Below are 26,595 nucleotides of genomic sequence, written 5' to 3'. Positions count from 1 at the left end.
TTCCAAAGGCTTGAAAATACATTCTCTGAGCACGCACATGCACGACAGATGCCGTACTCACCATCATACATGAGGTGACACCACATGGAGGGACTTTTTGCTTCTTGCATTGGCTTCCAACAAGATAGTGCAACACCAGGGTCGGCGACCTCGTTGCGTGTATGCCTGCATCGACGCAGCTGCAAGTTTCCGGTACTCCAGGGGAAGTGACCAAACAGACAATACTGGTCTCCTACACAAAAATTCGAAATCCAAAGCTTTTCTCCTTAGCTGCAAAATCAGAGACTGCTCGTATGCACTAGTTCTATCTGAAGAGCGAAAAGGACAGCTCATGTTACTTGCAGCTGTATCGGAGAGGTGCTTCCTGCAGGCGGGCCGGACGTACATCTAGATCCCGTAGACCTGACAGTCTTGTCACAGGTGGATTGCGGGAGTATACACGAGGGCTGTGCAAATGCCACGCCGAGATGAGTGGGGGAAGCAAGTTTGTCTGAGAGTTTCCGTTACAGTAGCGAATTCGGAAGAATTTTAATCGGCCGAAGACAGGAGTAATCCTCGCCACTCTAGATAGGCCAGCAAAGCTTCACGTTCTGTTTGCACTTCATCTCGGGCTGCGTGGGTCGTCTCACATCCGTGGATGTTTGTCTTTGCTTACCCCCGGGGATTTAGGTGAGTGGCTGGACGACTCGGGCATGTCCCCATACAAGAGTCCCCATGCAAGAGACCTTGTTCTATGCGATTGTTTCTGTTTGACAAAACCTTGCGCTCACCTGTCCCAACAACAGTATCGCCTCGATGCGTGGCCGAGGTGTTCACAGTGCGGTTGTGCGCCACATCACCAAGTACAAGAGGACCTGAATCATCGAACCTCGCACAATGCGACCAAGTTGATGCTCTACCTGAAGTAGAAGAATTTTTAGAGGGAAAACACGTATCTGAGACTGTCTTAAGTTCTGAACAGTCTGGAATGGGGCCACTGACAAGTTTTCTCTCACGGTTGCAGGTTACACGACCGGGCAGGGAGCTAGAGAAGGGTCACATTGCAGCACCGATGGCTCAGTTACTCCCCAGCCACTTGCTTTGATTGTTACCAGTTCCACTGACTTGAAATAAAGATCAAATTCACGATGCAGTGGCTTGGCGGACCACCGGAGTAGCTGTGCCTCTTCATCACCGTGCAAACAACTTTGGGCCAAAGACACGTGTCTATTCCTAGCTATCAACCCAAACTCTGTGTAGTCTCAACCGTGACATTCTCTTCTCAGAGAACCGCTTTCAATGCTTTGAATGCATCATCTCGGCTGCCCGAGAGTCTCAGCTCCGAGGTCTTCCAGTTGATGACGTTCCAAATATTCTCCACGTATGCCGCCTTCCCATTGAGGTACTTTTATCATCATTAGTTAGTCTGTCTGACTCTCGATTGTTTATTCACGCTGTGAGCACAAACCTGCAGGTAGTACGCGTGCTCCCACATGTCGACTCCAAAGATGGGTACACCCTTGGTGACGGGGTCCTGGTCTTTGGTGGTAACAATGTGGAGGCCGGTGACATCGTCCTTTACCAGCCAACCCCAGCCGCTGCCGGTGATACCAAGCAGAGCGTTGTTGAAGGCCGTTTTGAATTGGTCGAGGCTTCCCCAGATGCGAGTGATCTCGGCGATCAGCTTCGGTGCCGCATCGGGCGAGGCATCCGGGCTTGAAGCTGGTGAGAGGTTCTCCCAGAAGAGGGAGTGGTTGATGTGGCCACCACCGTGGAAATTGAGGGCCGCGAGAACTGCGAAGCGATTCTGGAGAGGGTTGACGTTGTAGGTTTCGATGGCTTTGTTCAAGTTTGTCACGTATGTTTGGTGGCTGTTGATTTTCGACCATTAGCAAACTACTCCTGCTTCCTTTTGTCCAGACACGAGATGACTCACTGCCTGCTGTGGTGTAGCTCCATGATTTGACCTGAGATGTGCGGCTCGAGAGCCTGGGGGAGAGGTTAGCCAACACAGGCTTCATCGAGTAGTGATAGGACACGAACATCGTAAGCATAGGGAAGCTTGGGCAGTGTGTACTGAGTGCTGGTCATTGTGGAATGTTTGGTGGTGGATGCAGTGTGTTGAGCTGGTCTATGAGGCGATTGAATGTCTTCACTTTCTGGTGCTATGCGTGGATGAAGTCAAGACAATCGGAATATGTATCGGGGGGTAAAAATCTGGGTTCCAGAGGCACCTCCACTGATAGAGACATCCTAATGATCCAAAAGAGGGGTAAATTCGAGCACATTTCATCATCTCGGTAACAAAGAGTGTCTTCTCCAGGTCCGTTGAGGCCGAGGATATGACAGACACCTTGATGGTTACCCTTCCCACGTCTCATTAACCAGCTCCATTCTGACATTGCATGGGTCATGGTGCTAACACTCACAGACGCGTTGGGCATCTCCACCCGCCCAACTGCCATGAGACCCAATCCTGATCACAGTACTGGTTTGAGAGGACCATTGTCATCTCCGCTACACTTTTCATGTCTTCATCTGTCTGTTTGCCGCGGTGATGGATGCAAGCAATGCAGACCGGCGTAAACATGATCAATTTTGCTCTAACTTGCTCACCGGGAAACCCGCGCAGGGTCCTTGAGCGCCCAATTTGGGGTAAACATCGTGCTATGATTGGTCAACTCATTGTCAGTGACGCCCCGGTCCGGGACCCATTCACCTTCGTTTTGGGATGACAGGGATAGAGAGACAGAATGAGCACCTTGAGGGAGTTGTTAGAGTCGATCAAGACATTTAAAGCATCCGGAAGGCTCTGGCTTGAGAAGAGCTGGGCCGTATTACTGTTGTCCTGATTCTTGAAGAAGGAGCTTACACTGTTCAGTTAGCTATTCCCACAACACGTTACTAGGTACTTCACCATGTGCGGTCCAGATACCTGCACCAAGCCTCGTGGCGGCGCCTTAGCCGTGCTCAACCACCCTTGCAGCCAGCACAGCCCATCAATATCGAAGCAGCGACTTCGCGGAGATCTCGCATTTCACACGCCAGGCGAACCAGGATGCTCTTTTGCTACTCATGCGAGAATCACAGGCGGCGAAGGATGCGACTTACAGTCATTGTCGGAAATGATCGTTGTAATACAGTACGTTCCGCTAACGAGAACGACGCTGAGTCGAGTTGAGTGCTACTGGATGCTAACAAAGATATTTTCAACAGTCAGTCTGGTGACCTCACTCGTAAACTTGAAGACTGCGGTTTATTCCAACGCTTCGCTTTCTCCGGTGCCTCGATTCTCGAGAACGGTTCTACACTTGAGTTGGCGTTGAAAAGACCAGTCTCGCTGGAAGTTGGCGATGATGGCATCATTGGTCGCAGAGTCTCCGTCTTTCCCGGGACTGAGATGGATCACGCATGTGCTGAGGGCATCGTTGGGTTCAACTTCGTCAACGCGTTATAAGAACATGACACCGCATCTAATTTGAGGAGTTATTATTTGCATGGTATTTGGCGTCAAAGCACGGTTCAATATTGGCATTCGAGATTTAGGGATGGGTTTGATACAAAGACTGGGATTGGGATCCGGAGTAAAATTATTCAAGTACACTTGCAAATTGAGTGTATGTATTCATCGGGCTGAGCAAACTGGAACGCTCTGGACCTTTTACTTTGAATTGGGAACATTGACTTATCAGACATACCTCGAGCTTTCAGTTTAGTTCGTGGTCTCGCAACAAATTCAACAAGCTTCTAAAAGATACGAGCTGGTATCCATCCAGCGGGAATGGCTTAGAGTCTGATGCGCGACTGCTGTGTGCTGATACTAAGTATGTAGCCTATCGCTTTATGGGCCGGTCTACTTTCCAGTGGAGTAGTAATATAACATGCTACGTACTATCTTATATCTCCATTAAACGGTCAAGAGTGCATCTTCCCAGACTCAGGTATCGTGTGTGGCACTGCATAACATCCTATCAAGCCAGAGCGACCACCCTGGAACGACTGCCTCTCGGATTCTTTCTGCAGATTTTCCACAACGACCCTGTAATGAGACGGAGACGTCTGAAGCTGGCGTAGGGTATGTGGCGTTAATTGCTGCCCGCAATTAACGTCGTCATTTTTGCGACAGAAGCGTACTTATGCCAATTCTCACCATACCTCCATGAATTCGTCTTGATATCTCACTTCACGGTGATAATCAACAATCTTGTGTCCGCAGATTACTTCAGATGGACCCAAAGAAAGTCAGCGCTGTGTCTTTTACTCAGTTACATCAGTCTCTTCGGAAACCCGGTCTCTGAATCGAAACTCGCATTGTGAGTTCCGTGAGATATTACCATGCCAAATCGTTCATCGTTATGGGGAGAAGAAGGGCCTGATGAAGTAGTCCACTAGACAAGACTGTTCCGGCATTGTAAATAACGGAGCCTTTCTCTCCATATCGGGAGGAAGTAAATGTCCTAGATTCTGAAAGACAGGATATGAAGATTTGAGCACTTCTAGCAGTAAGACTGTAGAGTCAGTGCTGGAACTGGATGCTCTATCAGTCTAACGGAGGCGCCATATACGTGATGATCTTGACAATGGCTCCGAGGATGAAATTGTCACCGAAATCGAAGTGACTGGACTAAGACATCGTCTGCGGTGAACATTAATTACCAAGGGGGTATTGACTGAGCCAAGAATGGATGTGACCATGTGACCAAGGCCATCCGTTTCCGTGTTCCAATTGTTCGAATGATCTTTCGATGAGTTTTCAAGATAATTCAAGAGGCAAGACTAAATGAGACTCAGCGGCGAAATGCCCTGCACTTTCTCCGCGCTAACACTTAGCTGTTTAAGCGAGCACGATGCAAGGTGGCGATCAATACGAGGTATGAAAACGGGATGCGAAAGCCCTCCATATTACGTCTTGCAACATTCCTCGGCAACATCCCGCAAAAGTTTACGTCTTTGCCTCAAAGGATTTTGTAATCAAACGTGCATGGAATTCCCGAAGCGCGCTTCTACAGAATCGATGACAGCATCTGGGAGTAAGATCGCTGATGTATCACGACTTCAGGCCTAGGGACCTAAGTGGAACAACAGATACTGGTGAGCAAGAACCATTTGTCGTTGGTGGTTTTCCAAGCCAGTCCGGCACTGATGAACTAATGCGAGCACCAAAGTCTCGACCAGGGTGTAGGGAAAGCTGAATGTATTCAGCCTTTCAGCAGAGGGCTGTTTAGTTCCAAAATTGAGGTTAGCCTTTGCTATTCTTGGTTTTCGGGAGCAACGTAGCATGGCTTGACTCGTGGGGGAGGCAAAATCAATGGTTGGGTAAAGCTCTACGGATACGGAAAGCATTTTCTTCCCCTCGGTTCAATGACCCGGGCCAAGAGGTTGGCGGACAGCGGAGCCGGGTTGATCGACCGTTCGGCAGTAACCGACTAGCCCGGTCTTGGTCAAAGACGGGAGGGTCTCTGGTGGGCTGATTGGCACGCTTCCTCTGCATAACCCAAGCTGGAAGCCAGTGTCTATTTTCAGCGTGTTTCTGACGTCAAACAAACTTTGTTCTCAAAGAGCCTCTGCCCGTTCGGGTGAGGCTCGGCCTGGTTGGGAAGTGAAAGACAGCCCGATGGTCTGTTAAGCCCCTGCCACAAATATGGGGTCCTTGAGACGCTAGTTGAGCCATGAGATCATGAGGCCCGTGGAGATATTGTGCTGTCAACCTTAACGGGTTAGTTGCCGGGGCGAACGGCTAAGGCGAGGTGGGTTGCTAGTCAATACGAACAACTTAGAACCTTTTTCCCGCCCTTTCGGCTCCACAGACGAGCTTCTCGCACACAGGCGAACACGAGATGTTGAAGTTTCTCGCCGAAAGACAGGCGGAGAGACGAATTTTGACTGTCTTACGATGTCTCGAGAAACATGTATATAACGATTGCAACATCGCTGCTGAGATGTTGTAATCTCTCTCCATCACACTCAACTTCATCAACAACAAGATCAATTCTACAGACAGTTCATCTACAAGCATCCCTATCAAGATTTGCCATCTCCGACATTACATAAACTATTTCTTACCTTAAATCATCATGATGAACAACATCGTCTTTGCTTTGGCCATGGCCTCCGTCGCCGTTGCGGCTCCTCTCAACGCTCGCCAGGACGCCTGTCAGGATGCCTACAAGGCCTGCATCGCGGCCGGTACCCCAGAGGTTGCCTGCTCATGCACTCTGACCGCCTGCGTTGGTGAGGACAACGCTCGCAACCGCGAGTACTGCGCCTCCGCGACTGCCAACCTCCCCAAGCCTACCTCCACCGGCATCCCCGGCGGCTGCAACCCGGCTCATCCCGGATCTTGCCCCTCCTCCTACTTCACCTACACCACTGCCACTGCCACCGCCGCCCCCGCACCAACTTTCACTTCCATCTCCGGTATCCCGGGTGGCTGCAACCCTGCTCACCCCGGATCCTGCCCCTCGTCCTACTTCACGTACCCGACCCTCTCTGCCACCGCGGTACCCACTCCCGCACCCACCTCCGGATCCGGCGGAAGCGCTCCCGCCTACCCCAACCCCAAGGCAGTTGAGGGCAAGACCTGGACGATCAAGGATATGACCCGTTACTGCGGCGAGAAGAACGACGGCTGCGACTACAACTTTGCCATTGAAGCCGATGGCAAGACTGAGCGCTGCACTGTCATCCGCATGCCCGGTTCCAACGCGGCCACCGAGAGCTGGTCCGATCAGCCCTGCACTTCCGGCTCCAACTTCAAGGTCTCATGGGGCTACGTCGCCAACCCTGCCCCTGCTTTCGCCGTCGTGACCGTCGTCAATGGCAAGGAGCTTGCTTGGTTTGGTGTCTCTGATATCAACGGCAAGCCTGTTACCACCGCTCCTTCCAGCCCCTTCGGCTCCGGACAGTTTGGCAACCTCGGCCCCGAGCAGGTTTACACCTATTAAGCCGCTTTGACGGATACGGCTTGAAAATTGCATATATGGATACCAGCGACTTTTTATTTTACGATATGACACATCGAGGTATATGATACGAAGCATAGAGAACGCAACCGAAACTAGACACTCATTATGATAATGTTAAATACTCATGTACACCAAATATGTACAAATACACAATCCTTAATCATTCAGACTTTAGCGGTCGACTAATATGCCATTGTGAAGCTTCTCCATCTGCAATGAAAGTCATTGGTAAAATTGCCCTTGGGCCTCGACTGATGCTTGTGTCTAGGATTCGCTACCTTCTTTCGCATGGGCTAGCATGAGACTGCTCTTCAGTCTCCACAGCACTCCACGTGAAGAGACACCACCTCGCTAGAATCCATCATCGCGAGCTGTGATAATGTAGATGTGCTTCTTTCATACTGGTTTATGTACAAGAGCAATAGGTCTTCTTCTATTATCTAAAGATATCGATTGAGATCGCGGCCTTGCCGTGTTACTAAGTAGTCGGCAGATGTTTTGGATTTGCCTGAAATCCTTGATAAAGTGTGAAATCCACCAGATGCTTGCATGCAACCGGTCCCGCGTGTTAAACTAGAGACTGCACAGTACCAAGTCTCTCAATTAAACATCAACACTCGACCGCTTTAGTCGCCATGAAATTCATTACTGCAATCTCCTTTCTCTTCGCTGCGGTTGTATCCGCCCAGTCCTGCGTAGGTGAGGAGCTGCAGGTTTGTGTAGGCAACAAGATCAAGTTCTGCAACCTCGCGAGGAACAATGTTTTCGATGTAAGCATTCTCGCACAAAAATCCATCAACTTTGTGTGCTCATTGTTTTTTTTTCATAGTTTATGGACTGCGGCAGTCAAAAGTGCCACAATGTTGCTGGAGGAGCAAACTGTCAATAATTTGGTTCTTGGCACTTTGTGTGGAGACGGAAATTTTGGACGGAATGTTGGCCTCGCGCGTAAACCTTTTGAGAATAAAGCCAATCGATCAGCTCTGGTTTAGCCATGCTATGAAACACTGGAAACTAATGGTCCAGGTCAACTTTCGCGAATCATGTGAGTGCCCAACTGTCATCGGTGATCCGGGCAGAGCCTCTATGTAAGCCGCCTCTGGATGCACAGAAAGGCGCTCACAAGTCATGCGTAATCATTGAACCGTTTCGCAGCTAGGGTTCCTGTAAAGTCATATGCATACAGAAAGGCGGTAATGGTTAAGCCGGTGTTCTCATTTCGGGTAATCTTGTGATCGACCTGCAGAGTGTAGGTTGACAAGTCTAGAGAATGGACTAAGTTATTCCCTGACTACGGAACATCGGCCTCAAATAGGACATTATGTCTTGACATATATCTGAATCCAGGTTCGACACCCTGATATAGGATCTTGTGCTTTCCCTCACCACTTTCTACACTTAATCTCCCCCTAAGCTCATCTTGGAACCAATCTTGGTACCATTATTTGGGAGCTTGGCCCTCAGCAACGAAAAGGGTCTCTGTCTTGAGTCTGTCCCAGGATAGACTGCAGGGCCGAATACCAGCTGGTTGTTGGTGAAGTAGATGTACCCATCCGTGGCTACAGAGAACTTTAATCCCTGTCAGTCAAGACATCAATGACGAGTTTTAGAAACAGGTGGAACTTACTGTGTCAGCCCAGTTGATTCTTGGATCTCTCAGGAATACTTGATCGGTCCCGTTCTCAGGGTTGAAGAAGTTGACTGCGTTATGCTCGAAATTTCCATGGTAAATGAAGCCGTTCGTGTCCGTCTCGAAGCCATCAGAAAGCCCCCTCTGGCTCTCCGTCACAACAGCCGCCTGAGCCCGAATCTCAGACATTGGACCATTATCTCGTAGGCGTTCCGTGGGAATACTGTACAGGTATCTGTTGCCGACGCCGCCAAAATACAACGTCTTGCCATCCTTTCCGAGAGCGATACCATCAGCACCAAAGGTCAGGTGACCGGCTCGGTTGCCTGCCTGATTCGCGTAGAGCTCCCGGCCCCAAACAAACGCGAGGAACTGCCGGTCGCCTTGCACGTAGGGACTTCCGTCGAGGTGTCTCCACGATTCACCAGATCCGAGATCGACCACGATCAAACCTGTCCGCCCCTCGCTCGAAGAATCAGTGATGTACGCAACACCCTCCCCACTGCTGGTCAAATTGGGATCCAGGTCAAATCGAACGTCGTTCAGGTATGTGTCGGGGTATGCGACGGTGTTGGGAAAGACAATGGTCTTGATGATTGAATTTGTTGTCAGATTGACGCCGATCAGCTTTGCGCCGCCGACACTCGCAGGAACGAGAACCCCTTGTGGTGTCAAGACTCTACCAGTGTCCAAAATCCATAGACGGTCCGCACTGTCAATGACCACGCTCTGTACACCGATAAGGTAGTCCTTGTAATTCGCCCCCGTCGCTGGTGTGGTGGTGAAGTTGATTGCGCCGCCAGGTGGACTATTGAACTCGATGCTTGGGTATGGCTTCTCGATGTTGTTTTCAAAAAGCTCGGCTACCGTGTACTTGCCATTGGTTCCATCGTTTGTGTTATTTGGATCTAGGCCGCCAGGATAGTTTGAGAACTTTCGTCCTGTTGACGATACGGCCACGCCTGTTCAAGCAGATGAGCTCATGCGTACTCCATTGTTTACATGAAAACTTACCTGTAGGCCACTGGTCAAAATACAAATGCACTACTTCAAGGGACGGCCCACTCCGTCCAGAGTCAAAAATAAGGTTCTGTGCCTTGGCTGGATGAAGACCAGCTAGAGCTGCAATCGATGCCCACTTGATAGAAACCATGACTGGCGAAGGGTTGAACGGGGATTGTTAATATTCTCAAGCAAAAGCTCCGACAGTGCAAAGCCTCCCGCAGCAGAAGATCAAGGTGGCCATTGCTTATATGCCCTGCCTCATCTCGGAGCATTTGTGCTGTTCTCGATCCATGACGCATGCATCCACATCTGTTCACATCACCTTGCCGATTGAAAGGCGCCCAAATTCGGCGTGAGTGGTTAATTCCATCATTCCTCAACTCGAAATTCTTCAAGAAGTGTTTCGCATGTGGACACTCGCTTAATTGCCTCTATTTGGTCGCTAACTACTACTGCCGTGGCACTAATTATTGGCGCTACCACTCCATGAGCTCATACTGCGGGGAAGCCATGAATTCAGTGCCTCGACTCGGCGGGCATAGAGCGTATCCTCGAAAGTGCTGGTAAAGAGGTAAAGAATGGCAGTTGAAGATTGCGTTTGCTGTTCGCTTCATGAATTATGACGAGAAAGGGTCGTCCGCAAAACTAAGGGGAAAAGTCAGAAGGGAATCCCCAGCCACTGTTGAATCGATATTCTTACAATGTGTTGCCGAGGCCATCATCGCACACCAGACGTCCTTGAACGGGACTGCACTGAGCACCGTCAAGTACAACTCTGCCTCCGCTGTTGTCCTTTGCCGGAACGCTCTTTGCCGGTGCAGCAATGGCAGATGCCACTATGGTGCTGAGAGCGACGATAATGAGAGAGAACTTCATCTTGTCTGGAAAGCCTCAAAGTTCGCTAGGTTGAATGATAGGTCTGGCCAGCCAGGAATGATTAAAAGTGTCTGTTGGTGAAGCGAAAAGCCCGCTTGTAGGTAGTGACAAGATGAAGTCTGGACCATGAACGATTCATCGCGCTATTAATATGATTTTGGGCAATTCAAGCTTAAAAGGGGTGATCAACTGTTTTGGTCGAGATGAGACGATGTCAGGGTACAGTTGAGACGAACACCCCAGTCATAGCCCACTCGGCTGTCGATACGAGCACATCGCAAGTATCAAACCTCCCCCTTGTGTTCCACAGTCAACCAACAACAATGTTCCATATTACCCCACACGCTTCAGGAGTAATGTTTCGGCCTTGAGATTTCCTACTTGAGGAAGTGAAGCACCAACTTCTTATATCCCTCTATGCTCTCGATCAACTCCGGGACGCGGATGAACTCGTCGGGCCCGTGGGCTACCAGGATTGACCCTGGCCCGTACAGCACCCTGTTGTCGCAGTACTCCGCCTTGAGTCGAGGCACGTCGGTCCCGAAAGCCACAGGAGCCGCCTCAAAGCAGTCAATCTCCCATTGCAGTAGCGCTTCAGGGTACTCAAAAACAAACTTCAGCTCCACGTCGGGGTGTCGTGAAACGATCTCGGCAACCTTGGTCTTGATGCCGGGTAGGTCGGAAACCATGCGGACCTCGCACAGTGCCTTAGCTGACGGGGCGACAATATTGTGTTTCTCGCCTCCTTCGATAGTTCCAATGTTGAAGGTAGAGGGGCCGAGGAGTTCGGATTCAGGCCAGGTTGCTGCCGAAAGGTCATTTAACACCGCGAGCAGGGCAGAAGTTGCACTTTTCCCGAGATGAGGGTATCCTGAATGACTGGATCTTGGCATTAGCACGATTTCTGAGGCCTTCCATTCTCTCCTTGGTTGAGAGAGTGGACTTACCAAGCGATGCCGTTGGCAATGACTTCAAACGCTACCTGCCCCTTATGACCCTTTGCAAGTTTGCTCTCGGTGGGTTCAGCAAAAATGCCAGACTCCCACTTTAAGCCCATGTCATTCGCCGCGATCATTCCATGACCGCCGTTCTCTTCACCAACCACAAACAATAAGGCGATATCTCCCTCCTTCTGCACCTTGCCTTCCTTTCTGAGTTCCTCTGCAGCTAGGATTTGGGCTGCCAACGGGCCCAGGTCATCAGACGAGCCTCTTCCCCGGATGATATCCCCGTCGACAGTCAGAGGGATATGCGGCGGTACTGTGTCCATATGAGCTGTGAGGAGCACACGTGCCTTGCGTGAAGAGCCAAGGTATGCGTAGACATTGTGGCGAGATGAGTTTGGCGAAATGGGTATGCGCTCGACGGTATAGCCTAGGGAATGGAGATGTTGTTCCAGGAAGACACCGATGCTTTCTTCAAGCTCGCTGGTGCTGACGATTGACATGAGCGACTTCAACAAGTCAACCACGGGATGTTCCATGATTGCAGATGCCATGTCTTCAAATCGGCTCCAAGTCTGAGTTTGTGGAATATTACTGGGCATAAACTGAGATGGCGAAAGCTGCGATGATTATGTCTGGGGTGGCTCCTCTCTACGCCAGAACAAGCAAAGAGTGCCCAGTTAAGGGAGACTTGGCTAACCGTGCCTCAACGCTCCAAATGGTGAGTCACGACCAACCAACGAGCCTATGTGGATCTGTCGGCGGGAACCTTTGTCGGCCAGTGGACATTCGGGCCAACATCCGACTGCTCGGGATAAACTCCGTGTTAATTCCTGGGTGCATGATGTGAATTCTGTCGTTATTGATTTCGCAAGCCAGAGTAAGACGTGTATTCTAGATCATCTTTTTCGGATGTCGCGTGTTTTGTCGGTGATGATTGAGTGCGTACACGTAGGAGTAGCAAACAAGTCCTAAACAACCTTGGCTACTAGCCACGACCGCAACCGGCGGACTTGGAGTCTCCCCAGTAAGTTCACTTCAGGAATTATACCAAAACCAAAAAAAATAAAAAAAAATATTAAAGAAGGTTATTTTCCAGAGAATTCTGATCGTGTTCACTGTTCAGAAAAGAGTCGATGACTATTTGACCTAAGCCGTGAGGAGCCTCGTTGGTGTTCAGTCAAGTGCTGAGTCTGGCAAAATCCGTGCCTGCCTGCTGCAACACCCAGACAGGGAAGAGACGGAACGCGATGAAATCGACAGGCTAGCTTGAGTTTGTTCTAGGCTTGGGTAACTTCCTAGGATGTTATTTGAACCAATGTTTATCAATGTTCTAGGCGCAACGCGAGCCGTCATGAAACACCCTATTTCAAAGGATGAAGTCCTATTTGCACCATTATCATCTCGTGGAGCACTGCTTCCTATCACTTTTGCGCAGCCTGAAGCTTCAACTACCCGAGTAGCCTAGGTAATAGAGTAGAATGAATGTCCGGATTGGGATTTCCTAAGCCAGTGAAATCCTTATTAATCGCTCCCTGTTGTAGATCCCCAATCAAGGTCGAGGAAATCTCACCGAGCTCTGCTGATGTCAGATCAAATGTCTCCGACAGGTTAGCGCGGCATGGAGTATCTCTGTCAATCTGATAAGAAGCTGTGCCCTTCATCTCTGTGATGTCGGAAATCGTGCCTGGGAATTACTCCGATCGGAACGACATCTCTAGGGGTTCTTGTCAGCATCACAAAAGACTTTGCTCTACCCCAGATGGCGGACGACTCCTCGAAGCCCGTGGGATGCCACGTCGGCGTTGTCGGCACAGGTGCTTTAGGACTTCTGGCAATAAAGAACCTCAAAGAGCAAGGGCTAGAAGTGACCGCTTTCGAGCAGAATGACCACCTTGGTGGGCTGTGGCACTTCTCACCCAAGCCAGACCAAGTCACAGCACTTCCAATGACGTCTTTCAACAACTCGAAGCAGATGGTGAGCAGTTGTTGGAATCCACCTATTGTGAGATGTACTAATAATGCCAACACTAGGCGCACATCACAGACTTTCCTTTCGCAGATGGTACAATCCCTCACCTACGCGGTAAGGCATGCAAATGGCTGACATTGCCGCCGGGTTTTAGACGATGCAACACACCCGACTGCGAAAAGTATCGAACGATACCTCGAAGCTTACGCAAAGGAATTCGATCTTCTCCCTCACATCAAGTTTTCCACCAAAGTTGCCAGAGTAGAACGAGACAACGTCAACGGAAAATGGTTTATACACACGGAGACCACAATCCCAGAGGCTGAAAGTGTCATGCAGAGGCATATCTTCGACCGAGTTGTTTTAGCCACTGGAATAGTCAACACTCCAATGATGCCACACATTCAAGGCATCGAAAGATTCGAGGGAGAGGCCAAACACTCAATTGAATTCAAGGACCCGTACAGATACTCGGACAAAAATGTTTTGCTGATTGGACTCGGGGCTACCAGCGCTGACACGCAGTCCTTTCTGAAGATGGCAAATGCTCGCTCAATCACAATCAGTCATCGTCAGCAATTCTACCTGGTAAGCTTCCCGTATATGGGGTCGAGAATCGCAAAGCAAAAGGATTAACACGACCCCAGGTTCCCAAAATGATCAAGGGGAACGCTTTTGACCACGGCATGACGCGCCGTGCGCTCACAATCTTCCGAAGTTTGGGTGACTGGTGGCCTAGAGCTTGCGCCATGGTCTTCACAAAGGCTTTGGACAGTGCTAGAAGGAAAGCATACCCCTGGCTCAGCAAACACCCGTCGTTCGTAGCTCCACGGGTTCTTGCAAGCGCAGAGCATCGGATTCCGGTTCTATCCAACGACCTCGCTGAGAATCTAAGAGATGGGATCACCCGTACTGTTCCTGGGGTAAAGGAAGTTACCGGTCCCAAGTCGGTGACCTTCACAGACGGTACAGTTTTAGACGACATCGATGCCATCATTATCTGCACGGGGTACGAGTACGACTTCTCAGTGATCAAGGGCGCCGGTGACCCTACCAACCCTGAAAAAGCTCCAGATCATTTCGAGCGCATCAACACAACTCGTTATAAGGATCCTCATGTGCATTTCGCTCGCCTGTATCGAGGGTTTCTGTCAGAGGAGTATCCTGAATCACTTGCGTTCATCGGTCACTTCTTCATCTTGAAGGCGCCATTTGTGTTTAATGATCTCGTCACGATGGCACTGGCTAGTCTCTGGAGCGGAAAGATCCCCCTACCCTCAGCCGACGTGATGGCACAAGACATCAACAGACACTACGACACCGTTGTGAATACTCTTGAACGCGGGGCGCTACCCCACCTAGGATTCAGGATGTTCGGCAGCGACACCTACACATGGTTGAACAAGGTTGCAGGAACCGGAGTGACGGAGAGAATTGGCTGTTTCAGTAAGGAGGCTTGGAAGCTCTGGTGGAATGACCGGAAATTCTACAACTTGCTCATGGATGGTGCCGATTCACCGGCGGTCTATCGGCTTTTCGAAACGGAGCGGGGCCGGAAGGCTTGGCCGGGGGCCCGTGATCAAATCCTGAAGACGAATAGGGAGGTGAAAGAAATGGGCGAGGAGTGGACAAAGAAGAACAAGGCAAAGTCTAAATAGAACTGAGGCCTTTCCTAGATCAATTGTTTGATGCTATAGGCTCTCGTGGCATCGTAACAGGTAGTCAGTAAAACCCGATCTCTATGGCTTCTAGGCCCGGCGTACATGTGTTGATAGCCGGCTTTCATGTAGAATGATTACAAGTCATGCAAGTCTGCAATTCCAAAGTAGGGGGAGGTCATTACCCCTAGCACTTCTACATTTTTACATGAGGGGAGAAGAGCGGTGGTCATCAGACGATCGGCTATTCGTAAGCCATTCCAATGAGCATTACTCCACTTTCTCCGCGGCACGACATCGAAGACAGCAATGTCGCCATCACCACAGCGAAACCGGGACAGCCAGTGCTTTCAATGTCTACTGTATGAGCATAAGAGGCTCAACTTCGCCCAAGCCAACAAGCTAACCCACGTTTATTAGTCGCAGATGAGCAGCATCTTCGGATTAATAGGACATAGTTCTGGAGCTTCCTCAACCATCACAGGAGACACCTGCCACACCACGCGCACCACCATGGCCACCGTCACTTTGACCCTTCCGGTCCAGCCGGACATTCAGTATGCTCCGGACTACCAGAAATTTCTGGCCCGGACTGCGCGCCGAGTTCAAGAGCCTGATCTTCCCAGAAGCTTGCCTGAGGGACTTCCGCAGAAGTTCACGAGCGATATGGTCTGGGAGGGGGCGACTCTAGCCAACGAGTACGATTGGACTTACGCCCTAACACCTGAACAACTCGACGAACTTGATGCAGCGCTGGCTCACTTCAAAGGTAACATAAGTACATCTAACCCACAAAGTAACTATCAGCCGCTAATCATCCACGAAGCGCTGAATCTGCCGCTCGGCCACATCAATCAAGAAACCTTTCCCCTATCGAAGCTTCACTCTGAGCTTCGAAAGCTCTCGTTTGAGTTGCACAATGGGCACGGTTTCTTTGTCGTTCGCGGCCTCCGTGTGGATGAACACACAAGAGAAGACAACATCATCATTTACGCAGGCTTATCCTCGCACATCGCTTCTCAGCGAGGTCGCCAGGATAGGCAGTATGACGGGAAGCCGGCTGATGTCGTTCTCACTCACATCAAAGACTTGACCTTGACGAAGGACAAGGGCCAGATTGGCAGCCCTGCTTATACTGCGGATAAGCAAGTGTTTCATACGGATGCAGGAGACATTGTCTCTTTGTTTGCTCTATCGACTGCCGCGGAGGGCGGCACGAGTAAGTTGGCAAGTATCGCCAGGGTTTACAATGAGATTGCGAGTACGCGTCCGGATCTCATCCATACTCTCACGCAAGACTGGCAGTTTGAGGTGTAAGTAGCTGCATACTGATGAGGATGGATGGATGCAAATTGCAATGAGATGAGCATCGGCTGATGATCTGTTTCTTTGCTAGCTTCGGCAAGCCCGAGAAGTCCTTCACTTCCCGCCCGTTGGTACACTACCAGCCGGCTACTTCGACAACGCCTGAGCGTTTAGCTGTACAATATGCTCGTCGATACTTTGTCGGTTACGGTGCACTTCCTAGAAGTGAAGAAATCCCCCCGATTTCTGAGGCTCAGGCCGAAGCACTGGACACTCTTCATTACCTCGGGGAAAAGTTCGCGGTCAACCTGGATTTTCAGAAAGGCGACATTCAGTATGCCAATAACATGGGCATCTTCCACGCTCGTGATGGGTTTACCGATACTCAAGACCAACAGTACGTTATTCCATAATCACAAAGGATGTTACCGTCCTAATAACACGCTTCTTTAATTCCGCAGACGTCATTTGTTGAGGCAGTGGTTGCGCGACCCAGAGTATGGCTGGGAGACGCCAGAACCATTAAAGGAAAGATGGGCTCAACTTTACGAGGGTGTTACTGCAGAGGCTCAGGTATTCCCTCTAGAACCATTCATCCGTAGTGAAGGAAACAAGAGTAAAGGAAGGTCATAGATCGGTAAATGGTAGCTTGGACTAGCATGGCAAAGTCATTGACATAGAGGTGGTAACACTCTATTCAAATAAATGCTCTCAAATGTAGCTGGCCTACGGACTGCTGTTTCTCTACCCCATGCGGGGGCCCGCTTAATTAGGAACAAGGTTGAAGTCATCATCGCTCTTAAGCGCTCGCTTAGTGATGAGCAAAAAGGCGTGCCAAGAGACCAGGATCAGACCTGGAGGAGTTCATTGGCGAGCGATAAGAGGTTCTCAAGGGAAATGTAATGACAACTTAACCTCCTTAGGAAAGTAAATCCAACAATAACAGTACCACCAGAGATTCAATTAGCCTTGAGCTTAAGCGAGCCTCGGCTAAACATGGACTATTGGAAGGCAGCGCTTGTTGCCTGTTTAACGTGAGTCACCAATGCGCCAAGCATTTCCAAACTCCCAACGATAAGGAAGCCTGCCCAGGTGGAGGTTGTCACACCACTCTCATAATCACAGTGATCTACCTTACTGACGAGAGGGGCAGAAATCAGGCAAGACACCACTCCAGCACCCAAGTCTGGATCAATAAGATCACAATTCTCCGTCTCTTCCAGTCTCCTTAATTCCAAACTTCGTTGTGTCGAAGACCCTTTCAATGGCTGTCCTCACCAACCTACCAATCGAAATTCTCAATAGGATTTTCACCTCACTATGCTGTCATTGTCGACAACACAAAGTGAAGCTCGATAAACCGAGCGCGCCCGACATCTCGAATGAAGACTACAGTGAGCGACTTGGGCTACGTAGTTTGTGCCTCACATCACGGTCAATACGCTACGTCGCCCAACCAATTCTCTACCACGTTTTTCTGCACCACTGCAACATGAACTGGATAAAAAGAGAAACACACTTAATACCTCGGTTGTTTCGTTTACTAAGAACTATCAATGAGAACCCCCACCTTTCATTCTGCATCAAGTCCATCGACATCAAAGCTTATGAAGAGAAATGCGATTGCTGTTCACCAACGGCTGACTGCGCGACCGACGAAGAGACTGTTCAAGTCATGCGGTTGTCCGAAAAGACAGGTCTCTATGTTGATCTCCTCGACGTGGATTACGATACACTCCCTGAGATTCTTACTCAATTTCTGTTGATCATGACACCAAATCTTCAGAAACTAAGCCTGTGCGTCCCACGTTGGTGGTACTTTCAACCGCTGGAAACATGGATCCATGGACATAATGAGTCAATTACATTCCTGAACCAGGTTCGGCACATGGAGCTGGAGATTGAGCGCAATGCCAACGACATTTGCATTGACGAGCACGATGAGGACACATGTTTTCATCCCACCGCACCAAGTCCTGTCGAACGTCTGCTTATTGACAATGCTGCGAATCTCGAGGTGTTATCATGTACTGCTGGAGGACTGGAAAGTCTTCCGAAGTTACCATCGCTCAGGTGGCTGCACCTCCACATGAAAGGGTCTTGGGAGGGGATGCTGCCTCAGTTAATGGATCGCCTACCACATCTGACACATTTCAGTTACTTTACCCGGAATCTGCACTCTCCCACACCCAGAGAGATCCAAGACTCTCTTCGTAACCACCACGAGACTCTTCAGCACCTGACTGTGGTTAGTCAGTTGTGGGAGAGTACTTCAGTTGACGATTTACGAATGGACCCAAGCCGGCCGTACTCAATGACCTCCCTCGCCGATTTCAAGGCTCTTGAAACCATCAATCTCGATGGCTATATGATATGGCCGCACCGAAACGACAGAAGTACGATCCAAGACGTGGAGTCAGACTTACAGCGTCTACCAAATCTTTTGCCCCAGTGCATACAGCAGCTTCACATTGACATGGATGGCTGGCTCAACTGTGGAGAGGAAAACTTCAGGTCATTAGCCAAGGCTGTGGCAAATGGGAAATTCCCTTACCTACAGACAGTAATCTGGGGCATGAAACATGACCGCCGACTCCTGCGGCGTGAGACTTGTAACAAGGCGTGGAAAATGGGCGAGGAATGGAGGGAATTAATCGCACAAGAAGTCGAAAGCCGCATGCGTCGTGGTTATCACGAGGCATTTCCAAACTGGAGAGCTGAATTATTGGAGTCTGCGGCAAAAGAGGCTTGCTGAAGTAGGTAGTCATGGAGTTCACTCGCCTCAGCTACCACGTATGTAGTATCAAAAGTTTCAGGTTTTGACGATAACACCGGTTATCAAATATGAGAACAATTCCAACTGAAAACACAGTCGTGACCAGTTCTGGACTTGAGCCAACAACTATCATAAGATAATGAGACTTGTAAACCTCCACCAAGTCTTGAATACATGTAACATTGAGGCTCTTATATTGAGAAAGTTCCGCGCACGCGCTGTTGTTAAGCACGTCTATCGTAGGAAAACAGTGAAGTTGTGAACGTATAACTCGTTTTCACTAAAGCGAGTCTAAGGTTGTCCACATATTTTAGCACACGTCTAGCTATGTCGATTCGAAGCTTGAAATTGCTAGTCGTCCTGCTTCCACCGCACACCGCAGGCTAAACTGTACAGAGGAATTGTCTACTGACTCTAAAAGTCCGTTTTACAGAAGGTTGCTTCTGGTTAATCAAATATGGCCAGAACACACGGTCACAACCCCAGAATTGGCATTGCAAAACGTAACCATTATTTTCTCGCTTGTTGTCAACAAAAGAAGTCAACGTTGGAAGCCACCATACATCAGAGCCATTTGATTTAGATATCGAGCTTGACCATAACGCCAATGCTCTTTCCAAATCCTTGGTACTTCTGCAACGCCGCCTGCGCCTCTGGCTTGGTCCAAGCAGCCTTTGCTTCCTGTCTCAGATGTTAGCAGAGAATCGCCAACAACTATGATGATTTTGTGGACAGCCTACCTCTTCGCTGTCCCATCCCAAGATCCCCAAGCCGGTCGACTGACCACCGTCGACACTCTTTCCTCCAAAGTGGACGGTCTGGCCGAGAGCAGCGACTAGGTCCATCCAAGCCTGCTTTGCCTCCTCATGCTTGCTTTCGTCCGCAACATCAATGAAGCAGAGTTGAGTAAACGTCTTGGGCTTTTCACCAGGAAGAGGACCAGTCTCGAACTTCTTGACACGGGGCTCGCCTCCGGGACTGGCCTTGAACTGCTCTTCACGCTCTTTGATCCACGCTGATTCGGCAAACGCCTTGTCATCTGCAGCGGACTCGAAAGCTGCGAAAAGATTTAGTAAAAGTCAAAAGCTTCACCTTCAGCGGAAGATCATACTTATCGTTTGGAGAAACTTGAAGTCTGTGACCGGTGTTCCGCTTTCATTGATAACATGTCCTCCAGCTACGCCGATGACACCTGGCTGTTTGGCAATATCTTCCTTGATTTGCGGCCATGCACCGAGGAATTCATCCTTTTTATCGGCAGGAATGTTGGGCGTGACGACGACGAGGAAAGGCATCTTGGCGGCTGCTAAAAACTCGGGACTAGTAGAGATGATGAGATTGTTTGGGTTGTATGCTTTAGCGGTGATCGGTTCGCGGTGATGTATTTGACTTTGGCTTCGATGAAATCTTGCTTCTCTGTTGCTTTGAAGTTGAATAATGGATGCGGACACCACGAGGTTTATATGCCTTTCCAAATCAGCTCATTAGACGCGCTACTACATCAAGGCTGTGGTCGACCAATTATCACTCCGACACGGAGCGCAACTTGGACCCGGAAATCCCGGTGATGCGGCATGACAGCAGGTAAACGCCGTCAGACGAGTTGTGTCTTAGAAGGCCCCTGGCAAGAGCTGAAAGCCAGCTTATACCGCCGACTGACCCCAGATCATCTAATGTCTGAACCCCTCTTGTCGCGGATGATGCCACCGGCAAGTAGGGACGGCTTCAGGGTCCAATAGCTCACTGGGAGTGCCTGCTAGGTTGTATGGTAAACAAATCGCGTGTATGCCGTATCGTGGATGCTTCAACCCAGAAAGTGAAACTCAGGCGGAGTCGGGAACCGGGGGTCTGGCCAGTGTGGGGTAGTGTCGCTGCCACGGCGGCGGAGGACGGGCCGCCGGGTTTTGACGAGACGGTCTCGGTTTTTCGTCTGATCCGTGATTTATGCCCCCTCCACCAAGCCGAAAGTTTAATCTACTCGGCAGCGTACTTGGAGGCCTGCATGAATCCAAACCGGCAGCCCGGCGGACGTAAGGTTGACTAGGCTACGTCGAAGAAAAGGGGACCTCATGCAAGGAGCTGTCAAATCACCGTTGGTCAAGTACGTCTATTACACGGGCGGTGCCAGAACGCCGACGGGCTTTGAGGAAGCGACACGTCCCAGGTGATGCCTTGACCTTATTCAAACCAAGGGTTCATCTCGTATTGTGATGTATGACGAAGCTGGAAACACCTTGGCAAAACTGGGGGAGTGGCCCATCAACGTAGGGAGCTGTGACTAAATCTGACACATGAAGACACGTTCCAGGAGAAATGCAAACCTTCGGGGATATATGAATACTTCGGGGAATTAGCAAAGCAGCCCGTGCTCATATCCAGACTCTCAAATACTTACAACAGTCATATGGAAGTTCCAATGTTCTAGGCTGGGGTAGACTGAGAAGATGCTCGTATAATTGAGAGTGGGCAAGATCATGTCTTCAAACATCTTTATCAGATACTGTCGCTTAGCTTCATATGCTGAGCCCAGCAGCTAATAACAAGGTCAATCAAGTGCTCCTGGGTTTAGGCCACCACTGTTCCGCTCACTTGAAGGCCTTTCTCCTGCTTCGGAACTGAACATACAAGATCGGAAATGGCCGAGACTTGAATTCCGGTGTTGACTGGGTTCTTCGGGATGTCGGGCCAAAGATGACCACCGATTGAATAGGTAAATGCGCAAAAAAGCCCTGCTTCCTTTTGATATCGAGCAAGTCCTATGATTTTATGGGAATAATGCACATACACTCCTACTAACCCATGGCTCAACTGGTGATTTTGACTGGCGGTGTAAGGCTATGCAATGACTCGTTCCCGGCCATCACAAAGATGGGCCGATGCATCATGTACGATCCTGCAGTCACGACCAGTTCTCCCCATCGAACTCCGAACGTAGATACCGAGCCCGAGGAGAGATTCTTCTGCTATGGTTTGCCGCAGCGGTTCCTCACTTAGAGCCATTGTGCTTTTATTATCATATATAATCTAAAAGATGGGTCTATGTGTCTTGCTATTCACAAGTCACGCAGAAATAAGGCTTGAGAAATAAAGGTTCCGTTGGAAAACGCAACTCCTTACTCATTGGGCTAACGAATAAATATCAATTGTTGAACTACCCTCGGCCTTTGTTCAAACCACTGGAGAGTGTGTGACGCCGTCCACATTGTCTGCGAGATATCAGAGACCTGATTTCCTCGCCCCTGACAGCATGATCTTGGAATACATTCGGGAAGAGGATTCATCACAGCTTGGAATCTTCACATTCGAGAGCAGTCAAAAGCTCAATTTTGTTATATGCTACTTGCAGCCAAAGACAACAAACGTGTAATCTAGGCAATCGTCTAATCCAAGCTATGTCAAGCCAGCCGAGACCAATTCACCCCAACTATTTTGCGCCGAGCATGAGGGAATCGCGTTTCCACTATGCCATTGCCAGATTCCCCAAAATCGCCGCATGCAAAGGCCTTATCACGATTCTCCCCGAGTTACATGTATTTGAGGCGATCAGTAGCACCCTCAGGCGAATGCCACAGCAACCGCCGCCACGCCGAGAACTGCAGCCATCCCCGCCCGAGCCGTCGATCCCGCCCCCGCCGGAACCGTACTCGACGAGGGCTCCGCTCTCGTTTCAGTCGGCGCGGCCTCACCCTCCGTCGACGTCACCAAGGTACTGTCCGCACCGCTCGTCCCAGTCGTGAACCCGCTCTGCCCCGACGCCGTAAACGATAGCGTCGGCGACGTAGTCACGGTCTTGACGATGGTGCTCGTCGTCGTAGGCGGCGTAACTGTCACCGTCGTGCTGCCGACCCCGCTGTTCGATCCCGGAGGCGCCAGGGTCTGGGTGACCGTCATCGTGGGCGGTTTGACGGTAGCGCAGCTGGGGAGGAAGCTCTTGGTGATCGTCCCAAATCCGGAAAACCCTGGGCAGCCGGGGATTTTCTTGCCGATCGCGTTGTCGGTACCTCCGCAGTCGAGCGTGGTGCAGATTTCGAGGGTGTCTGGGACGTAGTAAATGACTGTCTTGATGGAGTTGCCGGAGGGTCCTGGGATGGTGGATGTGAGAGAGGTGCAGTCTGCGAGGTCCGTCTTGGCTAGGACTGCGGTAGCTGCCAGGATCGGGAGGAGGTAGCGAGCCATTTTCTTCTGGAGTAGGAAAGCGAGTTCAAAATAATTCGAGGAAACGAGCGTGACTGCCTAAGGCTGCTAATAGACACCTAAGATCGCGAGGGTGAGAGAGGTATGGATCGCCAAGTTAGATCTGGATGGCTGAACGGGTCCTTTTGAATGCGTGATGGTGCAGAAAATCGCAGCGTTCCCATCCTTCCTTGGTTGTTGTTGTTGTTGTTGTTGTTGTATTTAACGCCGTGGCGGCCGGGCTAGAGCCCTTACCGCAGACCTCCCGAAGGGTATATGGCGTGGAGGGCCGTGAGCCAAGGCTACCTACTCTACAGTACGTCGTCTCTTTACATCGTCCTCCAAATCATGCCTTGTGGCCACTACGCGTTCTGTCTGTCCCCGGTTCCCGCTGGTGCCCCAGTTTCATTCTTTCCCAAATCGTCCCTTGGAATCGGGAGGTTCTTTGTAGTCCGCACTCACATCTACGTAGGTGTGGATGCTGCTACCGCAGACAGATCTTCTGGAAGAAGTCCGTCACGCGGAGAAAGGCCTCGAAGCCTCGTGGGTCGGTGATTAATCTCTTGAAGTAGGCCTCGAGAGATCCCATAGGGCCTATGGGCTCGGGCATACTGCGAGAGTGGAGGGTCGGCCACCGTTGCCTCCTCGCCAGCGTTAGTCGACAGTAGACCAGGTGGTCCACGTCTTTCGCCTCTCCACAAGAGCACATCATTAGAGCGTCGTCGTGGTTGAAACGTCGGTGATATTGCTCGAAGTCCCCGTGACCCGATCGTGCCGCCAGCAGGTGATGTAACGTAGCCCGCGGCAAGGCCAGTTCAGGAGGGCTGGACAGAGCTGCCTCAAGCCCCAAGTCCGCGTACCGCGGCCTTCGCTCTTTATACCACCATCTCCTGTGCTGGCTTTGTAATTTTTCCCTTGCAAGCCGCTTGATGCCCGCTAGTGTTGCCATTTGACCCATCCGCGCCGGCAGTGTCGTTCCTTCTTTGGCCAGCCGGTCCGCGGCCTCGTTTCCTTCGATGCCCTGGTGTCCCGGGGACCAGTGCGTCCGTATATCAAATATCCTGGCCGCTTCTTGGATTTCGAGGAACGCGTCTTGTGACGAGTCCGGCGCCTTGCCGCGGATGCCTTGTATAACGCTGGTGTTGTCGATACATATGTGGATTGGATGACCGCGATTGGTGAGCAGAGCCCTTCTGAGGCCGGTTCGCGCCCCTTCGACCTCGGCGTCGAACACTTCTGCTAGTCCGAGTCGGCCGCACCCTTGTGCTATGCGTTTGGAGTCTCGGTAGATGACGAAGCCGTACCCCACGGCTCCGTTCGTCGCCCTGGAGCCGTCCGAGAAGACGATCATATGGCTTTCCGGTACTGTCTTTAGCCAGCGCTCGAAAGCTTTCGCAGCCTCTTCTTTGCATTGAACTACTATCTGATCCTGTGAGCTTGGCAGGTACTGTGATTGAAGGAACGCTGGTCTTCCGCATCTTGGCAGAAGTTCAGCCGTCCGTTGTAGTCTCGTCTGTTGCTGTCCCTGCTGGGAGAGCCGCGCGACTAGCGGGTGTCGGCGATCAATCCTCTGTAGTCGGACTGCGGCCCGTAAGCGGACGCCCTCTAAGGCGACTTTGGCTGACGGTAAGCCGGCGTCTCGGAGGAGGCTACTGGTTGGCGTTGTCCTCCAGACAGGCAGAACGGCCCTTGCTGCCGCTGTAATGACGCTGTCGATCTTCTGCACGAGCCCCTTTTGGCCTGTGTTGACGGGTCTTCCTTGGAGAGGCGGATTCGTGTCTGTCTCCGCTTGGCGTCTCGAAGCCGGCTTCGTGATACCTGCGTACCATGTTTCGGCGCCGAAGAGCGCGATCGGCAGTACGCAGGAGACGACGGCTTTTCGCACGGCGGCCGCTGGGAGTCCCCTCTTTGTGTTCGTAAGCTGTCTCAGATGTTGAGCTGCCCTCTTTGCTGCAGCTACTTTTGCGTCGACATGGTGCCGGAAGGACAGTCTCTTGTCGAACCAGACACCCAGCCAGCGTACAGGTTTCGTCGAGGCCTTGACCACCAAATCCCCCGCCCGGACCTCTGGCAGCTCCGCTGGCTGGCCGTGCTTCCTAGTAAAGTGGATGACCTCGCACTTGCTCGGGTCAAAGGAGACCTTGTTCTCCAAGCCCCATCTGAGAATGCCGGCTGCGCTTCGGTTGAGTATTGCGACGTTGCTCTCCAGGGAGGGGCTGATGGCCAGAGTGGCGATGTCGTCCGCGTACCCGAATCGCGCGTTCGGGTCGTCTTCAAGTATCTCTGCGATGTAGAGCAGAAAGGCAATGGGAGATAGTGGTGACCCCTGAGGCAGCCCGCATGACAGCGGGAAGTACTCCGTTGTGCTTTCTTCCAGTCGGACTCTAGCGGTGCGGTTGCAGCAGAAGCTAAAGATCAGTCTGGTCAGGCCATGTGGCCATCCCTGCTGACGCAGTCTAATGACGAGCCGGTTCCGAAGGACGGAGTCGAACGCCCCTTTTACGTCCATAGTCAGAAGTGTCGCCGTGAGTCCTTTTAGGAGGGCCATCTCGATGTCGTGGGTGAGGCAGGTCGTCAGATCGACGGCTGACCTGCCTTGTAGAGCCCCGATCTGTTGCGGACTGATGATGCGCTCGACAATCGCCAGGGACGCCATCCTTCTGGCTATCAGTCGCTCTAGTCCCTTGCCCAGGCACGAGAGGAGCGCGATCGGCCGCCAGGACCCGGGCTTGGAGGCATCCCTGCCGGCCTTCTGGATCATGACCACCTCAGCTCTGCGGAAGGGCAGAGGAAAGTGGCCGGCCCGCATACAGGACTGGAATAGCTGCCTGACCGGTTCCGAGATGACATCCCAGCATGCCTGGAGGAGGCGTGTTGTGATGCCGTCCACACCAGGGGTCGTTGTCTTTGTTAAGGTGGCCGTCTTCACTTCTTCTCCGCTAACATTGTCCTGCCAAGTAATCGCTCGCCTCGGGACGACGGGTACGTCAAACGGGTCACCCGGTGCGTCATCTTCCGCACTAAACCTGTCGAGAAGGGCTCCCCGAAGCGCTTGAGCCTTTTCGTTAGTATCCTCGATCGTCTGGTTGTCCACAACCAATGGGGGTGCTCTGGTCAGTAGGCTCGCCTTCCGCCAACCCATGATCTGGTACAGGTCCCGGTCTGAAGCGACTCCATCGATCTTTCCGGCCCAGTATGCTCGCTTAGCCTTCCTCACCGTGCTCAGGAACGCCTTTCGTTTCTCCATTAGATAAAGGTGCGCATCTTGCTCCGTCTCCCAGGCTTGTTGGTTGCGGGCAGCACGGTATGCTC

At 51.1% G+C, this 26,595-nt stretch overlaps 11 protein-coding genes across 11 annotated transcripts; 5 read left to right on the top strand and 6 right to left on the bottom strand.

Annotated features, from left to right (window-relative positions):
- Positions 1-1,261: 1,261 nt before the first annotated feature.
- BDP55DRAFT_553431 (iron/manganese superoxide dismutase) lies at positions 1,262-2,070 on the bottom strand (the record flags this gene model as incomplete). The annotated part of the gene is made up of 4 exons (XM_060569288.1): positions 1,262-1,384; positions 1,448-1,850; positions 1,916-1,968; positions 2,023-2,070. The coding sequence occupies 4 exons, from the start codon at positions 2,068-2,070 to the stop codon at positions 1,262-1,264; spliced, it is 627 nt and encodes a 208-aa protein (XP_060428993.1).
- Positions 2,071-2,818: 748 nt separating this feature from the next.
- BDP55DRAFT_665519 (uncharacterized protein) lies at positions 2,819-3,876 on the top strand. Its single transcript, XM_060575044.1, has 2 exons — positions 2,819-3,121; positions 3,196-3,876. The coding sequence occupies exons 1-2, from the start codon at positions 2,898-2,900 to the stop codon at positions 3,434-3,436; spliced, it is 465 nt and encodes a 154-aa protein (XP_060428992.1). The 5' UTR covers positions 2,819-2,897; the 3' UTR covers positions 3,437-3,876.
- Positions 3,877-5,794: 1,918 nt separating this feature from the next.
- On the top strand, positions 5,795-7,115 carry BDP55DRAFT_665516 (uncharacterized protein). The gene has a single exon (XM_060575043.1). It carries the CDS (start codon positions 6,054-6,056, stop codon positions 6,921-6,923), a length of 870 nt encoding a protein of 289 aa, XP_060428991.1. The 5' UTR covers positions 5,795-6,053; the 3' UTR covers positions 6,924-7,115.
- A 1,227-nt stretch (positions 7,116-8,342) lies between these two features.
- BDP55DRAFT_694359 (major royal jelly protein-domain-containing protein) lies at positions 8,343-9,727 on the bottom strand (the record flags this gene model as incomplete). Its single annotated transcript, XM_060577346.1, has 3 exons — positions 8,343-8,513; positions 8,572-9,536; positions 9,589-9,727. The coding sequence occupies 3 exons, from the start codon at positions 9,725-9,727 to the stop codon at positions 8,343-8,345; spliced, it is 1,275 nt and encodes a 424-aa protein (XP_060428990.1).
- A 469-nt stretch (positions 9,728-10,196) lies between these two features.
- BDP55DRAFT_729223 (uncharacterized protein) lies at positions 10,197-10,455 on the bottom strand (the record flags this gene model as incomplete). The annotated part of the gene is made up of 2 exons (XM_060579540.1): positions 10,197-10,224; positions 10,280-10,455. The coding sequence occupies 2 exons, from the start codon at positions 10,453-10,455 to the stop codon at positions 10,197-10,199; spliced, it is 204 nt and encodes a 67-aa protein (XP_060428989.1).
- A 377-nt stretch (positions 10,456-10,832) lies between these two features.
- On the bottom strand, positions 10,833-11,938 carry BDP55DRAFT_694358 (uncharacterized protein; the record flags this gene model as incomplete). The annotated part of the gene is made up of 2 exons (XM_060577345.1): positions 10,833-11,334; positions 11,403-11,938. The coding sequence occupies 2 exons, from the start codon at positions 11,936-11,938 to the stop codon at positions 10,833-10,835; spliced, it is 1,038 nt and encodes a 345-aa protein (XP_060428988.1).
- Positions 11,939-13,161: 1,223 nt separating this feature from the next.
- Positions 13,162-15,029, top strand: BDP55DRAFT_632629 (flavin monooxygenase-like protein; the record flags this gene model as incomplete). Its single annotated transcript, XM_060572450.1, has 4 exons — positions 13,162-13,377; positions 13,434-13,485; positions 13,526-13,959; positions 14,019-15,029. The coding sequence occupies 4 exons, from the start codon at positions 13,162-13,164 to the stop codon at positions 15,027-15,029; spliced, it is 1,713 nt and encodes a 570-aa protein (XP_060428987.1).
- Positions 15,030-15,364: 335 nt separating this feature from the next.
- On the top strand, positions 15,365-17,197 carry BDP55DRAFT_665501 (TfdA family taurine catabolism dioxygenase TauD). Its single transcript, XM_060575042.1, has 4 exons — positions 15,365-15,798; positions 15,856-16,342; positions 16,426-16,731; positions 16,796-17,197. The coding sequence occupies exons 1-4, from the start codon at positions 15,456-15,458 to the stop codon at positions 16,965-16,967; spliced, it is 1,308 nt and encodes a 435-aa protein (XP_060428986.1). The 5' UTR covers positions 15,365-15,455; the 3' UTR covers positions 16,968-17,197.
- Positions 17,198-17,425: 228 nt separating this feature from the next.
- BDP55DRAFT_665499 (uncharacterized protein) lies at positions 17,426-19,234 on the top strand. The gene has a single exon (XM_060575041.1). The coding sequence runs from the start codon at positions 17,599-17,601 to the stop codon at positions 19,087-19,089; it is 1,491 nt and encodes a 496-aa protein (XP_060428985.1). The 5' UTR covers positions 17,426-17,598; the 3' UTR covers positions 19,090-19,234.
- A 455-nt stretch (positions 19,235-19,689) lies between these two features.
- BDP55DRAFT_716019 (uncharacterized protein) lies at positions 19,690-20,517 on the bottom strand (the record flags this gene model as incomplete). Its single annotated transcript, XM_060578326.1, has 3 exons — positions 20,222-20,517; positions 19,851-20,167; positions 19,690-19,791 (listed from the first exon to the last, which is right to left on the bottom strand). Exons 1-3 carry the CDS (start codon positions 20,403-20,405, stop codon positions 19,690-19,692), a joined length of 603 nt encoding a protein of 200 aa, XP_060428984.1. The 5' UTR covers positions 20,406-20,517.
- A 1,894-nt stretch (positions 20,518-22,411) lies between these two features.
- On the bottom strand, positions 22,412-23,570 carry BDP55DRAFT_665497 (uncharacterized protein). The gene has a single exon (XM_060575040.1). The coding sequence runs from the start codon at positions 23,284-23,286 to the stop codon at positions 22,666-22,668; it is 621 nt and encodes a 206-aa protein (XP_060428983.1). The 5' UTR covers positions 23,287-23,570; the 3' UTR covers positions 22,412-22,665.
- Positions 23,571-26,595: the final 3,025 nt, after the last annotated feature.

The sequence above is a fragment of the Colletotrichum godetiae genome, assembly GCF_030913485.1.
Source record: "Colletotrichum godetiae strain CBS 193.32 chromosome Unknown BDP55scaffold_23, whole genome shotgun sequence".
Taxonomy (NCBI): domain Eukaryota; kingdom Fungi; phylum Ascomycota; class Sordariomycetes; order Glomerellales; family Glomerellaceae; genus Colletotrichum; species Colletotrichum godetiae.
The sequence above is the reverse complement of the archived record's forward strand: the minus strand, read 5'-3'. Positions and strand labels throughout refer to the sequence as shown.

What these genes read in the sequence shown, in the direction of transcription:
- BDP55DRAFT_665519 (XM_060575044.1), top strand. Translation starts at nt 2,898, where the DNA reads ATGTGCGGTCCAGATACCTGCACCAAGCCTCGTGGCGGCGCCTTAGCC. An exon ending in GAAATGATCGTTGTAATACA is followed by an intron (nt 3,122 to 3,195) that starts GTACGTTCCGCT and finishes TATTTTCAACAG; the next exon opens with TCAGTCTGGTGACCTCACTC.
- BDP55DRAFT_665516 (XM_060575043.1), top strand. Translation starts at nt 6,054, where the DNA reads ATGATGAACAACATCGTCTTTGCTTTGGCCATGGCCTCCGTCGCCGTT.
- BDP55DRAFT_665501 (XM_060575042.1), top strand. Translation starts at nt 15,456, where the DNA reads ATGAGCAGCATCTTCGGATTAATAGGACATAGTTCTGGAGCTTCCTCA. An exon ending in AGCGCTGGCTCACTTCAAAG is followed by an intron (nt 15,799 to 15,855) that starts GTAACATAAGTA and finishes TCATCCACGAAG; the next exon opens with CGCTGAATCTGCCGCTCGGC. An exon ending in CAAGACTGGCAGTTTGAGGT is followed by an intron (nt 16,343 to 16,425) that starts GTAAGTAGCTGC and finishes TTTCTTTGCTAG; the next exon opens with CTTCGGCAAGCCCGAGAAGT.
- BDP55DRAFT_665499 (XM_060575041.1), top strand. Translation starts at nt 17,599, where the DNA reads ATGGCTGTCCTCACCAACCTACCAATCGAAATTCTCAATAGGATTTTC.
- BDP55DRAFT_665497 (XM_060575040.1), bottom strand. Translation starts at nt 23,286, where the DNA reads ATGGCTCGCTACCTCCTCCCGATCCTGGCAGCTACCGCAGTCCTAGCC.